General features: G+C 41.5%; 1 protein-coding gene across 3 annotated transcripts in view; it reads right to left on the bottom strand.

The window, feature by feature from the left end:
* The window catches only part of xpo7 (exportin 7), a 34,981-nt gene that overhangs the window by 1,294 nt on the left and 16,050 nt on the right, over window positions 1-17,637 (bottom strand). For all 3 annotated transcript variants that reach the window (XM_041969282.1, XM_041969284.1, XM_041969283.1), the window contains exons 7-28: window positions 15,964-16,129; window positions 14,912-14,985; window positions 14,705-14,824; window positions 14,474-14,620; window positions 14,225-14,397; window positions 13,444-13,637; window positions 13,234-13,339; window positions 13,013-13,148; window positions 9,853-9,926; window positions 9,043-9,123; window positions 7,679-7,742; window positions 7,376-7,484; window positions 6,549-6,655; window positions 6,376-6,464; window positions 6,157-6,264; window positions 5,475-5,557; window positions 5,143-5,357; window positions 3,630-3,768; window positions 3,385-3,542; window positions 3,195-3,293; window positions 2,993-3,120; window positions 1-981 (exon numbers count right to left, since the gene is read on the bottom strand). The exon at window positions 1-981 is cut by the window's left edge and continues 1,294 nt beyond it. In XM_041969282.1, the coding sequence (XP_041825216.1) occupies window positions 888-981; window positions 2,993-3,120; window positions 3,195-3,293; window positions 3,385-3,542; window positions 3,630-3,768; window positions 5,143-5,357; window positions 5,475-5,557; window positions 6,157-6,264; window positions 6,376-6,464; window positions 6,549-6,655; window positions 7,376-7,484; window positions 7,679-7,742; window positions 9,043-9,123; window positions 9,853-9,926; window positions 13,013-13,148; window positions 13,234-13,339; window positions 13,444-13,637; window positions 14,225-14,397; window positions 14,474-14,620; window positions 14,705-14,824; window positions 14,912-14,985; window positions 15,964-16,129 (2,664 nt within the window). In that variant the 3' untranslated portion in view covers window positions 1-887. The remainder of the gene's footprint in view (window positions 982-2,992; window positions 3,121-3,194; window positions 3,294-3,384; window positions 3,543-3,629; window positions 3,769-5,142; window positions 5,358-5,474; window positions 5,558-6,156; window positions 6,265-6,375; window positions 6,465-6,548; window positions 6,656-7,375; window positions 7,485-7,678; window positions 7,743-9,042; window positions 9,124-9,852; window positions 9,927-13,012; window positions 13,149-13,233; window positions 13,340-13,443; window positions 13,638-14,224; window positions 14,398-14,473; window positions 14,621-14,704; window positions 14,825-14,911; window positions 14,986-15,963; window positions 16,130-17,637) is intronic.

The raw sequence follows: 17,637 nt of genomic DNA, 5'->3' as shown, positions 1-17,637 counted from the left end.
GTCCGTGTCGAGCGCCGCCAGCCTGCAGCTGCGGGACTATTTACATCACTTCAAGCAGAGACTGAGAAAAATGTACAACATGGGCGCTCTGACTCTCCCTTTCTGTTAGTGTGTGTACCTCTGCTTCCTGTTAATGGCGGCAGCTCTGCAGCAGGAGTGCTCACCCCTTCTTCCCCCCCAGCCCCCCGCCCCTACCACGTGACTCACCTGACCTCCCCCCTTTTTACCCTCCCGTGGAAAGCTCGCTCCCCACGCAGACAAACAGTTTGCACTAACTCACTACACCGTAAAAAGCTCAATCACACGTGTTTTTTGTTTATTTTCGTTTGTTTTTCCTCAAATCATCTTCGTGTTTTAAATTCGATCATTATAAACATTGTTCAAAATGTTACGAAAAGAAATGTACACTTGGTTTGTTGTGTGTGTTTTCTATACAAGGCAGGCAGAAGCGGATTACTACGTTTACCGGCGTTTGTCCCTGTCGACCCGTCGGCCTCCGTTAACAGCTGCTGCACTCTCGCCTTCTTCTTCAGTGATTTCGAGTGCGTAGACATGCAACCACCCCCCACCCCACCCCCACTTCCTCCCACCCATTAAAACAGCCAGACGAGTCACACCAACGCAGACTGGCTTTAAAATAGATCTGTATATATTTATATATGCTTATATCAAAAAAGGAGGCGGGGAGTTGAACCAATGTTGTGTCAGGGTGGGAGGGGGGGCAGGGGGTGAGGAGATGATCCCTAGGCATCCGGGCCCAGGGAGGGAGGGAGGGAAGGAGGGGGTTGGCGGATGCAGAGAAGGTGGAGGCTGTGAGACAGCGAGGGAGGGGTGAGGGAAGGGGTGCGCTCCGTCTGCAGCTGGGTGAGACTCTGCTGTGTGGAATGTCAGCTCATCATGTCGTTGCTGTTGACGCCATACGTCGAGTTCTTCATGCTGTCGTTGACTTCCCTCCTGAACACCGACAAGTTCTGCGTGAACCTGCAGACAAACACAGGTGTTCCACGTAAGCATCAGCAGCGCTGTTTGTGTTAAAATGAGGAGGCTGCATGACTCCTTCCTGCTTCCATAGCCTGAGGACCAGCCCTCACATATCACACAAACACACATCAAAGCCAGAGGAGGTTTCTGGAGGAGCTCAGAGTCTTATCAGCTATGAGCTGAATCACAGGGGACCGGGGACCCGGGACCCTTCCACTTCTAGGACTGAAGCGGCAGGTCTGCTGTCTGGCATAGGCTCCGTTCACACTGCAGGCAAACGTGGCCCGAATGTTCCCATATCTGATCTTTTTATTACAGTCTAAACAGCACAAGTCAGATGTTTTCAAACCTCACCCAGGCCACCTTCTTATGTGGTACTAAATCGGACACATTTTCTACCTTTTTCAAAGTGACCTCAATCTGAAGTCATGTTGTACTTCATTCCACTTGAGACAGATGTCATAAATCTGCACCAGGTTCCAATTCTGTATCCACAGAGGTACAGTGGAAGCAGCCACTGGTAACCTTTGCGCTGTTTTTTCCCTTTCCCTGGCCACAAGTTCTAATTACACAAGAACTTCCAAATTAATACACAAACATCTGTATTTACCTCCACAAACAAAGCAAGCTGAGTCTGGCGTCATGTCTTCTGCACTAAGAACTTCATGTCCATCAGGAAACACGCTCAGCTGAACAATCAGTCTCCTCGTCACTGTCGTCATTTCTGAGAATTACTGCTTAAAATGGACGTCTGGCATTATGTCTATCTCTTAACACTCGTTAACTAGCCAGACAGCTAGCTGTCCGACCAGCAGACGGAGAGCTACGAAGAAAAACCCATGTAGAGGCTTAAAATGCTGCTGTTATAGTTTATACTCAATGTTCACAATCATTTTATATATCCTACGTAAAACGTGCCGGGATACATCGAGTATACTCGATTTATCGCCCAGCCCTAAAGTGTTTGGGAGGGTGTCATCATAGGGTGGCTTCGCAAACCCTTCATACTGCTAACAAAACTGATGCATCGTAGCCTACCCTTAAAACATTTGCTCCGTCGTGGGCCAGCGGCCTGGATCTCTTAACCAGACTTTCCCCAGGCTTGCTCAACTTTTTATTGGTTAGTAATGTGTTCGATGTAGAGCCCATGCTGCAGTCCTCTCTTCCTCTCACGTGACGACAGCCCACATCAGGAAACATATCAAGTTATTACATTGTCTCTTTTTTGGCAAAAACTCTGCAGCGTTGTTCAAACATACTGGGCAGCTTTTAAACTGATCGGCGCCTAAAATAAACTTGAGGAAGTAGACGGGAATTACAGACATCAGTTTGTAGTTAAACAGGAAGCACTGAAGAAAAAAAAAAGTCTACAGGGATATAATGATGTGGCTCTCTGATAGGAAATAAAAACCAAGCCAGTTTCCTATAAAGGTTCTACAGTTCTGAAGTGGCTCTAGGATCAGTACAGTCTGACTTGAAGATCTCATTCCACAGTCCAGACCAGCAGGTCTAGCACAAGCGGACACAGCAGTATGTGTTGTGGTAACACTTATCGAACAATTAAATGGTGATCTGGTGGTAAAACTACTTAAATAGCTTATTTTTATAAAATATGAGCAACCATAGAGTTTTAGGAATGATTGTATCTGGTAACAATGGCAGCTGCAGAAATGTTAACTGGAGAAATAAAACACAGCATTAGTAGTTTTAACTGAAGGATGATCCTTAAGTTATAATAACCCTTAAAATGAACTTAGAGAACACCTGAGATGACTTCCCAAGCTCTAAAGTTAAAGTCAAATTACTGGGAGTGTGTGTCATCATGGGGCACTGTAACGCTGCAATGCAAAGATAACTTCCAGTAAGAGATACTCCTGATTCATAAGCAGGAGAATTTCTACTGAATGCTTGGCTTTCCTGACTAATTTAGAGTTAGGACATGTGGGAACGTCTTCAGTCAAGAAAAGTTAAACACTTTCCTGACAACACATTAAAGGAATAAATAACCCACCTGTCCCGATTTTTTGTTAGCAGATTTCTCTCTATTCCCTCCATCAAGTTCTCGAAACATAAGTGCATGGCTTGCTGCTTCTCAGGAGGCTGACTGTTGACGATGCTGTTCCTCAGGTCAGCAAAATACTGCAGGACACACACACATTAAAACATTCATAGTCAAGTCTCTGATATGAGCTGTGCCTGCAGGCCGGGCTTACCTTCTCATTGAGCAGAATGAGGCCTAACAGAGGCCGTGACATCGACCACTGGTTCCTGCAGTCCTCAAAGATGATGATGTTCAACACGGTGGACAGCATCTACACGGCAAGACAACACGGCAGGTTCAAACTCAGTGTGTGGGTGGGAGACAGAGAACAAACGTGCCTCAGATTGGGCTGAATATTCAACCTGCTGGATCATCTCTGGGTGCTGCTGCATGATGTGCAAGAAGCGGTCGTCTGTTGCCATGGGAGCAGGACGCTTCTTGGTGGAGCGCGACAGCTGCTTGAACAGGTAGGTGACTATGTGGTCCAGACTGGAGCAGCAGCCAGTACACACCATCGTGTCTGAAACACACACACAGATGTAGAAACCCTGACTACACACACACAGACAACTCCCTTCAAGTCCAACCTGAGCGGTGGCTACTTTACCGAGTGCCGTGAGGCCTTCTGATATCGACGACAGGATGTACATGACGACGTGCGGCTCCAGACTGGCGATGAAGTTCATGTGGTCCTGAGTCAGCACCTCCAGCAGGGAATAGAAGGACTGGCTGAGCTTCGGATAGTCCTGCAGGGACCAGACCAGAACCCATCAGAGTCAGAAGCTTATTTTTTAATTGTTTCCAGCGTTTTTTAAAATCTACCAAATCTGATAAAAAAAAAAAAAAGCATTACCAACTGATTTTCACACCAGCTACCAGCTTACTGAAGTTCCTCAGTCTGATTTCAAATGTGAAATAAATAAAACGTCAGATGGGTTTTCTGATGTTTAATTTCACATTTGGGCCAGTTTTCCTAACATTTATTTATAACTTTTTTACTTATATCATTACATACATACTAATGTTTTAACCCTTTCAGGCGTAGTGCTCAGTCCGTGTTTAAAATGCATCTCTGAGCTGTACACATCAGCCTTGCTTTTGTGTTTTAAGGTTTATTCCCCTTATATCTTGTTACATATGGGACATGTTTACATATATGTTTGTATACATGTGCCTCACTTTGTTTTTTGTGTGCTTATCCTGTGTGATTATACAGTAATTATGTTTTAATCAAATTATAGAGTTTGTTTTATCTTGTATTCTTAAAACTACACCCTAACCTCATTTACCTGAAATATTAACTTTAACTTTCACACTTTAAATAATGCACTTTATTCAACAGTTAGTACAACCGGTTTGCAACTTATTTCCTATGTCTGCAACTTGTTGCTATATATGTATTTTTAAATCATCTGAGACCTGTCAAGGGACAACACAAGTAAATTAGCAGTAATGTACACATTTACATTTGTATTTTCTTATTCATGTTCATTAAAGTGAAAAACACATTACTTCACTGCCACTCACTAAAAAGAAAAAGATATAATATTATATCATTTAACAGATTTGCATTCATTGTAATTACCAAGTTAGCCTCAGTGATAAACAGGACAAGATGCAGCTAAATGTTTATAGAATATATGTATAAAAACATATTTTATAAACATTTTCAAAAAATAGAAATTCTAAATAAATTAATAGCAAACATGCCTGTAAAAATAACTGTTTAATAGCTCATTCATAAAAGGGTTCGTTTGTATGAAGTTAAAAAGTAAACACATTCATATAACAAAAATAGATTAATAAAGTTTAAGACTGCCCTTTTTGTTTCATATGTCTGTTTAACCATTTCTATAGCTAGCATAAAGCTGTAGCCATGGTTACCGTGCACAAGACTAACGCTGACAGCGTTAGTTAAAGACAGCTGAATTAATTGGTCGGTTGGGCCACCGAAGCTCGTAAATCAGAGCAGAGACGGTCGTTTGGAGCTTCTCTGTTTGAATTTGACAGGAAACTGTAAAATCAATCACTACTGAGCTTCTATGATTATTAATAACAAGATTCAGTCTGAAGCAGGTCAGAAAACAGCTTCCACATGTCCGACGGGGTGAACAACGTACTAGTAAGTCGCTGTGAGGGATGGACAGCAGTAGTTTGATGAAGGTCTGCAAGGCGTTGTCCAGCGCGTCGTCGCCGTACAGACGGAAAACCCCAAAGTTGACGTAGTTCCCGCTGAGCACCGCCTTCAGCATGGCGAAGCACACACTGACACCCTTCAGCTTTACGCCGTACACCTGGTCCTTCGGCACTTCCCCAAGAGTCAGGATGCGATTACCTGGAAATAAAACCAGGATTTCAGGAAATTTCACTACTTCTGTCCTTCAAGTTTCCAGGATGTGGAAACAAAGCCTCAGGAGGTGTGAGGTGGGATTTACGGCTCAGGTTACAGTACCGTAGGTCGTGATCATCTTGCTGGTTTCCCTGAACAGCAGGATACCGTTGGGTGACGACACGTCAAACTGAAGCCTCTGGGATCTGCCCAAACAGCAAGGAAGGACTTATTTTCTGTTTTTCCTCAGTTATGGAATCTGCCCATAAACACTCAGGTGCCATAAACAGTGTTTGCAACTTCCATTAACAGACACTGTCAGATGTATTTATACCACCAGCTGGTGTTTTAAAATCTTACATTGCGTGCATAACCTCTGATTGCAGCATTATTCTGTAATACCACACAGTGGAACAAAAAGCAATGTCATGATATGGCTGCACAGTCTGCACCGCCACCGAGATTCTACTTACTTTAACATATCACAGGAAAAGTCCTGTACAAGAAAGAATGAGTTTTATGATGTCGAGTCAACTGCAAAATGCTTGATTTAAGATCAGCTTAAAGAGCAGGTGAGTCCTGATGTTTGTTATGGCTGTAAGCCAAGGCAAGATTTTTTGTATAGCACATTTCATGTAAAAGACAAAAAAAGTGCTTTAAAGAAATAGCTGGACTTCACAAAGCTGCATCAAGACATCTTCTGTTTTAATGAATTGACTCAGTGTTACAACAGGTCTAAGAGCGCCCTCTGCTGGAACAGAGGGAGACTAATATGTCTAATAGATGCATTACAGAGCGCTTTTACCTGTTATGAACGAGCTCAGCCATGAGTTTAAGGACAGGTGTAGTGCAGGCCGGGTCGTGGTACCAAAGCTCGATGGCTCGCTGCAGGATGGGCATGTATGCTGGATATCTACAGAGCAGGTTAAGGACACTTCTTAATATTTAATATCACAAATAAAAAACTTATTTTAGATTCAGTTTTGATGACAGATCAGAGGTAAGGAGCCTCTGCTGAGGATACATCCAGTCGAACAGCATCATGAAGCTCGTCTTGGCGTTAAAGGCGAATGCGATTCCTCGCAGGTCTCGGACCAAACCCACCAAAGTCCTCTGTTGGAGGAGGAGAAAATGATTTAACTCAATAATGTGAGTGCACACAGTGTGTGTCAGTTTGTGTAAATGTGTGTGTCTCACCTTTGCTTCCTGCTCGTTGAAGGTGTTTGTACTCAGCATCTGAGCCACAGCTTCAAACGCAGCCGTCAGAGGCAACATGAACTGTTCAAACTGGTCCTCATCCTCACCTAAACACACACACATAGGTGTTTTTGTTGTAAAAAGTTATTCCATCATGCTCTTTTCAATCAGAGTGCTCACAGTAAACGCTCCAGCAAAACCTAGTAAAGTCAAAGTGAATTTGTTTGGATGCTCCATGTGTTAAATATTGATTAAACATGTTCAGAGACTGAGAACTATGTTGTATTAACATGTGGAAAAGTTTGCTGTTTACAAACTTAAAGTACTGGGGCCAGGGTGAATCAGTGGTGCTCTCGTTTTCTGCCTCCTCCTCATTAGTTGGCCACTATATTCTCAGCCTGATGCTTCACCAGGAATAGATGCAGCTTTTTCATTTTTATAGAGACAAGTTTCCCGCAGTAATCACAGGAGCCTGCATGTGCAGCAAAACTACCCACAGAGCCAGAGTAACAGGAGCAGCTATGCTCTGGATACTTGTTGCAGACGGTTTGTGCACAGCAATGGTAATGAAATTAATAAAAGTTGCAGACCACCTACATCTGCTTCCTCTTTAATGACCACTCTCCCCAGACACAGCTGGGATCAACTGCTGCAACTTCACCCTCTCGTGCATCCAGTGTGATCTGCTGCTACATCCTCTGGTTTAGTTAAAAAGAGTTCCTTCTGCTGATCAGAGATCTGTTAGCATCCTCAGTGTCTGAGAGCAGAAAGCACTTCTCTTTTACTTATGAGCTTCATTCTGGTTAGAAATCAACTTCTATGTTTACCTAAATCGACCATCAGCAGGCGTCCCAGTGCTGTGTAGAAGGTGGTCCGACACCTCATGTCGCTGAGGTTGGACTGGTTGTTTACTCCCAGGAAGGAGAAGTGTTCACTCTGCCACAGAAACACAACAAAACACACATCTTACTCAGACTGGCTTTATTATAAACAGGACAAATTTGAATTATAATGAACTGTGTGACTGGAGTAATTTTGTGAAGATTTAAGAGTTACAAAAATAATCTGGATTAAATTAAACTGAACTCCGGTGTGCTGTTTAAACATTAGAAAACACTGTAAATACTCACTGTGTGGTTGTTCAGCATGAACTGCACAGCACTGAGCTTCACGAGCTTCCTCACACTGCTGTATGTGCACAGACATGAAGTCAAGGAGACAACACACACCCCCAGGAGCAACAAAGTCAGAGCCAGGTGGTTTATTTTACTTCCTTTTTAGTCTTTTGTCACTGAGTGTGAAGTTAAATTTATGCTTCTACATCATTTATGCAACCCAACAAACAACACCTAAAGCCAGGAATATGCCTGTTATTATTTTTCCAGGACATCCCCAGTTATCAGATTATGAGGGTAAAATGATGTAAAATGAATGGATGAATAGATAAAGCTGCATAAAGGCCGACCAGAAGAAGAAAGCAGAATTTATTACTAACAGAATGTTGTAGAAATAACACACAGATCAACACTGACCAAGCTTTTTCTCATCTGCACATCATTCTCTCAAGTCTTGGCTTTCAGGAGAAAAAAATATTGGCATTGAAACATAAACAGAAACTATTTACATATTTACACTTTTTCCTCATTTCCAGTTTCGTCTTCTACTATTTACCTGCTATCCTCACCACACTAACTCCCACTCAGCTGCATTTTGCCACCATGCATCAAAAATGTCTTTTTGCTTTATGCCAGCTATAGAGGAGCATTACTTTGTTCTTTTCAGACACACATGGACTTTCTGCTCACTTGTTGATGGTTAGCTGCTCCTGATTGGCCATTACCATCAATTTAAACTATCTAATTGGTCAAAAGTCTGACAGGAAGTGGCTTCATCATTATGTCCAGGTCTAAATAAAGGTCTCTTATCAACACAGAAGTCACAGTGATCTTTTTGTTATAATGAAAGAGGGATAATGTCATTATCATGGATCACTCGATTTACCATATAGTCTTTTTTTTAAACGTTTTATATCTATTAATTTTACTTTTTATTATTAACATTAAGGCAGTATATATAAATATATATAAAGGCACCATAGACTCTTGGATTGTAAACGTCCTGGACGGGATATAAATGCCTGGAGAACTTCCGTAGATCATTAAAAGGGTAGATGCATCACAATTTACCCCCCAGAGTTCCACACCACTGTTCATGCAAATATTGACAGTATAAGCAATGCACAGGGTTGCTGGTGATGTAGCGAAGTTTTAAGGGTTAAACCGCAGATGTTGTTCCTGAGAAAAACACTACAGGAACAACACGAGGACACACAGACGATAAAGATCTATACTTTGAAACTCTAGAAGATTCTTTACTATTTTCATACTTCCAACATACAACTGATCAATAACTGTGTTTTTCCACCCAGATGGGAAGAGAAAAACAAACATGAAGTCCCCACGTACGCACACACACACACCCAGAGTAAGGATATCCTAGAGACAGGTCATTCAGCAGCTGGAGTGTCTTGGAGGTGATTGGTTCACACTGGCCCCAGTACTTCAAGTTTGTAATGCTGAAACGTAGAAAAAGACTCGTCAGTGATCTGAATGTGCTCGTCTGAGGCTTAGAAGATTTATTAAAACATATTTTTAGTCAAATTAACCTTAAATGTTGAGAAACTAACTTCCTTCCTTTCAAGAAAACAACCCCTCAATTCAGGTTTCTCTTACAGTTCAGGAGCTTCCAGCAGCATCTTACTGGCTTCATCAGCAGGTGGAGTTTGATCAGTTACCATGGAGACGGGTAGCTTCTTATGCACCCATTTTTTCCAGATATGGGCCCATGTTACCACTTTAACCAAATTTTAGTCATGTGACTTGGCTAGTGCCATGACAACAACAGACTATCAATGAAGACAAGTCGTCCATTTCAATGCCATGAAAAGTTTTTGTCACTTAAATAAAAAGAAGTTTAAGCTTCTTTTTCTGTTTTATTATTCTAATAAATACATGTTTTGATTTATTTTCTTGTATTTTTTTTTTCCTGTTTTCCTTCATTTTGTCAAATTACAGATCACGACTGCAAGTTTTAGAGAGTCGATATTTAGGCTTCTCCCTTTTCCAGTTTAAGTTTTATAAATAAATCTTATTAAACAACATCAATATGGTCATGGATTAGCCAGTGATCATTACACAACAAATACTTTCCAATAAACGAGTTACCTGACCTATTTGTAATAAAAGATTAACGTCATGTTTAAAATCTTACCTGAAATGAAGACAAAAATACTCTGATTACTCACATTTTCCCTATAAAGACACTGAGTACCATCGTCTCATCGTTTAAACCCAGCACTTCTGATAATCGTCGATAAAGCTAAAAACAAACACATAAACAAATAAAACACAATTTACAAAATAATCACCATGAAATGTTTCTGCAGAAATGTAATAATTCAAATCAACGAGGATCTCCAGAGAATAAAGGATTTGACACCACACACGGGGTGGACCCTGTTTAACTACGGGGGACATCCTGTCCAGTTCCATCCTAAAAAAAATGAATTAAATTACAGTGTTCAGCGCTGTTTCTGAAGAACTGATGGTTAGGATTCAGAGGAGGATGCACAACTTCCGGAGTTATATTCAGTGAGAGGATCAGCAGGACAACAAAGGGATAAGTTAACAGGAAGCAGGAACCACCCAGCCTGAACGCGTCCAGCAGCTCTGCTGATGCTGCTTTTTCTTCTATTAACGTTTCTCTGAAACTAGGGCTGGGCAATAAAACGATAACGATATGTATTGCGAAATAACTTTTTCTCAATAGTAATATGAGACTATCGCGATAGAGCTGAATCTGAATTAAGCACCATGTGGAACCAATCACTCCGGGAACATAGTCGGTCAGGTTAGGTTGACGTACAGCACAGGCGAAGCTAATGAGCAGCACGTGTGTAGTTTGAGCTGCAGTAGCCGACTAGCCGACGCGGCAGCCGAAAAAAATGAGTGGTTCGTCTGGAGAACCGTCAACCATGGATGACGAGGTCACTGAAAAGGACACGGATCAACGTTCAAATGCCGAAGAAATTGTTGAAAGGAAGGGCCCAAAAAGTTCGGTAGTGTGGAGGTATTTCGGTTATTTAAAGTCTGACAAAAACAGAGTAGCGTGCACTGTAAACTGTGCAGAAAGCATGTTCCCACAAAGTCTAGATTTTTATTTTCTCTAATTTATTGCCTTAGAGCATCAGATTGTTGCATTTTATTTAATTGTCTTTGGAGGCTGCTTTAATTTGCACTAAGGGTTTCAACAAATCTTTATTTTATTTTCTTTTATTTTGTATTTAAAAAAAACAACCCAACAGACTTCTGTATATAAGGACAAGGAAAGATTCTGAGAATTTAATTTTAATTTCTATCTTATTCATTTGATATTGACAAATGCTTGTCCATTTTATGTCTGTTCTCCTTTCGAACTTGAAAACGTTAATCTATTTTTTAGAATTAATATTTGTTTTTAAATGGAGTAGACCAAACACTTTAGTGGTCTGTTTTGTTATTGTTCTCTTTTGAAGCTTGAAAGCTTCTGCCTTGACTTTTAGTTTGTAATATGTACCTTTTTTTTAAGTTATTTTAAACAGTTGCATTAGGTTCCTTCAGTACATCTGTCATGCTGTACCTATTGTAGGAAATAAATATTTAAATCAAAACAATCCTCTCACTTTTGATGATTTCACATCTCAGTTATGAGCAACAGATTATTTAAATTTGACAAATAGTGATTTGAGTTTTATATCGTGATATATATCGATATCGCCTAAAATGAAAATAAATATCGTGATATGAAAAAATCGTATATCGCCCAGCCCTATCTGAAACCATTTGAAACAGCCACTTAGTCATAGAGGAAAAACAAAAAGCCTATCCTCTTCTAGTTCCAAGGTGATGAGCAATATGAGATTATTAACTTGAAGTAATGTTTTCTGCACAATGTTTCAGATCAGATTCATTGTGGATGAATTTAATCCCAATTTTAACCACAAGGCTGCTTCAGTTCAATGCGATCTCTGGTCAGCCCTTCCAAACAAGCCACACTGGTTCAGTCTTTTTCTAATTGTACGGTTATGAACCCTAACATGGAACATGCGAACTGAGGCCTGAAGTGTAGCGCTTGGGTATTTGTTAGATTTCAGATTTCAAGCATAGGTACAATGAAATTTTGTTGGAGTATCAACTAAGCAAAACAAAACAATATACTTTTGCAGTTTCTCTGAACATTACAGACTGATCTTGGACTGAACCTGCAGGGATGTCAACGCCTGGGAAGACTGGTTTATAGAGGTGTTCGCGCTAGCTTCCTGTACTATCATGTCATCTTTCCGATTGAAATCAATCTGATCAAAGATTCTAGTTCACATGTTTACATGGACACTTGATGAGGTGACCTGACCAGTTTTGTGTTAACATGATGGAACGATTTATTATGATCGTAACACTTTTGACATTTGATGTGCTTACAAATTTAGAATAAGATGACTTTTAATTTTAAACCTTTTGACTATGGGGATGCTCAGTGGTCTTTAACTCTTTCAGTTTCTAAAACATTGCATCCGCCACAGTCCAGTTCCGTTTGCTGCTGTCATTTTTTGTCTGTCAATCGGATCAGCTGAGGGGTTCACATGATGCATTTTTATTCTAACTGGACGTTTGATTGGATCAAAAGTGCTCCATGTAAACGCAGCTACTGATAATGATGAATTAATTGAGTGAATCTGATCAGCAGCACATGGCTGCTATTTCACCTTTGAATTGTTATGGAAGCAACAAGGATGGACCTAAGTTTTACAGTTTGTGCAATTCAGCTTACTTTTGTTCAGCAAGTAATGACATGGGATGATATGTGATGGTCAGAGGATGTACTTAACTCATTCTAAGATCTGATAAAAATCTAATTATTTTTTTCTTACTATACTCTGATATGTAAAACCTACAAAGTGAAAGAGAGGGGACTTTTCTTTCCCACATGCACATTTATTTAGGCTTCAACTCATGAATTCAAATAAATTTCTGTTTATTTTCACTGCTGTAACATCTTTTAAACAGCTGTATTCGTGCTGTTGGACTGGTGTTGACCCTGGTGGCTAATTTGTACTGACTGACAGGTTATTGGGTTTTTCTCTGTACTGACAAGCTACAAAACAACAACACAGCTTCTACTTCACTCCACTTATCTGAGATGATCACATTTTGCAGCTTCAGCCCCAAAGAAAGAAAGACACAAGTCAGTCAGCATGAACCACATGAAAACACCAACGATGTGGCTTGGTAAAAACTGCAGCAACAGCAGAAACTGAAGACAAAAGACTTGCTCGGTCCCATCAACTGGCCCCCTGTTAACAGCAGACTGTGCAGGGTTACTGAGGGAGGGTGGAGCCAGGTGGAGCTTAACCTCACCGCAGAGCTTACCTTTGATGATTTCTGCACCTGGTCACCAATGTAGATCTTTCTAAACTGTTCGAAGAAGCTGAGCATGGCCAGCTCCAGCCTCTCGTTGCCGGCCTGAGCGAGCCGAGAGTCTGTCAGGTTCATCAGCTGGAGAACCCTGATGTAAACAAACAAACGTTTGAAAACAAATTTGAGATACAGCATCACCATTTTTATGATTTTCAGGAAGGACAGATTCTTACCGACAGACTAATTCTCCGTCCATGGCGTCCTGCTCGTCTGTACTTGCAAACGACACCCGTCCACCGATTACTGCACCGATTATGTAAACCAGCCATGTTAACCGACCTGCACACAAAGCAGAGAAAAACTGAGTTCTGCCACAAGTCCGTCTTTCCTAAAACAAGAAGAGCACATGAGCGATAATAAATGTGACTTTACTCCAAGCGCACCTTCCTGCACAGTGATGTCAGCAGCGCTCGAGTTGGTGGACTGTAGCAGCTCCTGGTAGGTCTGCGCTGCCTGATCGAACAGCTGGACGAGCAGAGCGCACGTCTTCTCGTACTCACACCTGCCGATGGTGGATAGCTGGTCTAACTGCTGCTGGACGAGGCCGGCGTCGTCCAGGGGGTCTTCTAACCCGTCTCTGTGGAGAGAATACGGCCATTTCCTCCTATCAAATTCTTTATTTTCAGACTCAAACAAACATTGAACTGCACTTTTTAATCAAGAACTACACATTTACAGGTTTTCTTCATGTCAATCTGTTTGACACATCAATCCCTTACTGAGGTACTCAAGCCAATCTAACAATTAAATACTCAAAGAGCTCAACCCCTTTCATGTTCACACAGATGCAGTTAGCATGCTAACTCTTGAGGCTCATTGATGCTCTTTGCAAAAGACAGATACGAGGCCTTTCATCCATGTTTTCATGCACAGATCATATGAGCAGCAGGTACAGCTCAACCAGGTCACCGAAACAGACTACACTCCTTGTTCCAGTATACCTCCACAGGAGAGGAATCTACTTTCTGGTCAATGTTAGTTTGATTTTGCTGTAAAAGGTGGTGATCCCCGTTGTAGCTTGTTAGTATTGAGTTCCTTCCAGCAGGCAGATTACATCACAAGCAAGAACAACAATGAAGCTAGCAGCACTTTATTCTAATGAGAAACTTGGTAACAGAGGTTGAGGTGGGTGTCTGGTTGGAATAAAGGTCAAGCGGGTCTTACCTGAGGATAACATGGACCGACTCGAGCCGCGACGTGATGTAGGCCTTGGTTACTTCTGGCGTGTAGGTTTCTAGCAGGTGAGGCTCTGTGGCTTTTACGTAAGGGACCGATGCTGCGAGACGCTGCCACAGACTCAGCAGGTAATGGACGCTATTGGGGGCAAACTCCCAGTGCTGGAACACATAAGGATGACAGTTACACACTCATACGTGACATTGAGATAAGTTGATTTAAAGGGCACACACCCACCTGCAGACTGGTGACGGTGAAGTTGGCTATGAGCCGAATCACCTCTGGGTAGTTCTCCACCTTGACCAGCTCCCCCAGCTGGTAGTTGCTCTTCAGTCTCGCCAGCAGACGGCAGAACTCGTGGTAGTTGTTGGGATCTGGCAAACACTGCGGCACAAACACACATTTCACAAAACACACACACAGAGCAGCAGGAAGGCAGGTGCTGTGTGCAGCAGATGTGAAGGTTACCTGTGGGTTTGCTAATATCCTCTTAACTCCGTCCACCAGATGTGAGAGAAACTTTGCTCGCTCTGCGTTGTTAAAGAGAGACCTCCTTACAGAGGCGATCTGAACTAGACATGACAACACCTACACAGGTAGACACACACATTAGACTCAAACAGGATGCTTCACAGGTTATTCTGAAGGCTGCATAACACGAAAAGTCTCACTTACCAATGGAGAAAGGGATGGAGGGATGGAATGATATAAATTGAAAAACAGCTGCAGGGTGGAGGAATCAAGAAATGCTGCAGGAGAGAAATAAAATCAGATTTTACATTAACGACAGTTACAGTGAATCTGGGATCAGACCGAGTAATACTGTAGTTTTATACAGATTCTATATGATCCACACCAAAGCCAAAGCCTGCAAACACGAACAAGCGTTTTTAAATTATGAGGTTCCAGTTCTTTGCTTTAAAAAGTTTTTTTTTCTTCCCTCACCTCTGCAGAACAGCTGCAGTCAGACTGGCTGCTTTCACGCAGTCAGATGTAAACTATGTTCCTCAGAGTCACTTTACATGAAAACAGAGTCAATTTATAAAGAGAAAAAGTTTAACTCAAGTGACAAAAACTTCTAAAAACTAACTAAAAGAAAAGGACTTCACGGTGTGTTTACATTCTGAAAACAATATCCTGGAAATTTAAACATCGTGGAAATCAATGTTTAAATGTCTGTGAACGTTGTTTGAAATGGCAAAATGTCTTCTATTGTTAAATTTATTTTTTTAATGAACACGTCTGTCAGTTCTTTTTTTCCCTCTCTTACATTCTGTATCTCTTTCTGGATTTTTGCTTTAATATAGAGGTCAACCAATTAATTTGTGCTATTTTAACATTTTGTTTTTCAAAAAAAAAAAAAAGGAAAGAAAGAAAGAAAAGAAAAACTGCATAGCTCTATTAAGTTTGCTGCTTCGTTTTACAGGTGCTCTGGGCAGACCGAACTGGACTTTTCATCCTAAAAGAAAGGGCTGTCAGCAGTAAATTCACAAAGAGAACTACAGGCAGGCATATGCGTGGCAGCACAGTGCTGTTGCTTTGGAAACTGACTTGTATGTCAATCAAATGAACATCTTTCAGTTGGCACCCAGGGTAGCAGCTGATATCGAATGGCTAACTTAATAATGTTTGGTACATATCTTCTGTACCGAGGATTCATTCTGTAACTAGAAATAAAACGCTTCCTCCCAGAGTTCTCATGAAAGAGTTCGATGCTCGATCTTCACCTGATCTCCATGACGTGGGGATCTGTACAGTGCAGAGGTCGTCTGACGACTCGTCTGTGGAAGTTCCTATAAAGTCAAAGTTGAGGCAATTGTAGCTGAGTTTGAGGAGCTGCATTAGCAGGCCATGCTGGGACTCGTCATTCAGATTCAGGTTCTTCCCTGAAGCCTGAAAACAAGAACACACACACATGAACCTCAGTGCTGCCCTCTGCTGTCTGTCGGCTTGCTGATGAATGAACACTTTGTTCATGTTGCTCCATCTGTAGCAGCATAACACGCTGAGCGAGTCCCCGTTTTCCCACTGGGCCCCTGCCCTCTGTTTTGGGTGTACGGTGCCCTTTTTCTGCAGGGGGATGAAGATTGTAGACTGATCCAACATTTGAATATAACTTTATACAATAACACAAAAATTAGATAGTAGTTCCACAAATATATGATTTTATTCATTGAATGAGAAGTTATTTAGCTCAGGGAATTTTAACTTTCTACATGTTATATTTCTACCTCGTACTTTCTCATTTAAGGGTGTGGTTATCTGTAACTGTATGCAAATCAACTTGTGGCCTTCATCACGCAGTCAGCTGATCAACAAACTCGACATCAGCTCCTGTAAAATCCCGAGCATCATTACAGAAGCGGACACGAACACGTTGAACCAGAAGTGATTGATTAGGGATGCTGCAGAGCTCAGTGTCAGTACACCGCTACAGGGAAGCTTTTATACTCTGGTGTTTATTCTGATCCCACCTCTGATGGCTTAAATATACAAAACATTCAATCTGCTCACAAACAAACATCAGCTCCACTGCCTTTGACACATCTCTGGGTTTTAATACAGAACACATTCGCCTTAGTTCTGTTGCTCTGGGTTGAGTTAAACATCCGATTCAATTAAAACAATTATGTTCTGGTCAGCTCAGTAATAAAAGACCAGAACCAACAGGACAGACAAATGCTTTGCACGCTGTCTGAGTTTGGACTCTGCTATCACAGAGTCTATTTTTCCCAGTAAACAGGCTGGTGGGAACTACAGAAGCTTGTGGAGGCTCATCAGGTCAGTAGATAATCTTTCAAAGTTGCCCAGGCCTGATTTGTTCTAAAAAAGTGACAAAAATGTCCCAACCACCTCTGAATGTGTCCTCAATCTGTCCTGAGTGCATTCAGGCGTATTTAGCTTTGTTTATTTATGACTGTACCAGGATGTCTGTTAGCACCAGCCCCTCAGTCTGATAACTATGGTCCTTCTGTAAGTAACACCCCACAGAGAAAAAAAGATTTTCTCAACAGATTTGAGTCTCTTGTCAACACTAAATTAGACCCAGAGAGGTTTGCTTACCAAGCTGGGAGGAGTGCGGAGGATGTAATGTTGTGACGATGACTTCTGAGGTCTAAACATATCAAGGACTAAAAAACTTCTCACTGATTTTAGGCAGAAAAAGTAACTGGCAAAATCAAAATATGTAGTTTATTGTGATGCCAGGACAACGGTCAACTCATTTTGAGTCAATTTCTTCATTTCTGTCCAACTTGTTTAGAAATATTCTTTTTTTGATTTGGTTGGTTTCACTTTCTGTAAAGTTTGTGTCAGCTCATTATTTAGTTGTCATGTGTCGTGATAGGTCATGTACAGCTGTAATGCTGGGATGTCAAACTCCGGTCCTCGAGAGCCGCTAT

Source organism: Melanotaenia boesemani, chromosome 19 (assembly GCF_017639745.1).
Source record: "Melanotaenia boesemani isolate fMelBoe1 chromosome 19, fMelBoe1.pri, whole genome shotgun sequence".
Taxonomy (NCBI): Eukaryota; Metazoa; Chordata; class Actinopteri; order Atheriniformes; family Melanotaeniidae; genus Melanotaenia; species Melanotaenia boesemani.
Note: the sequence above shows the minus strand (reverse complement) of the source record. Positions and strands in the feature narration are given on the sequence as shown.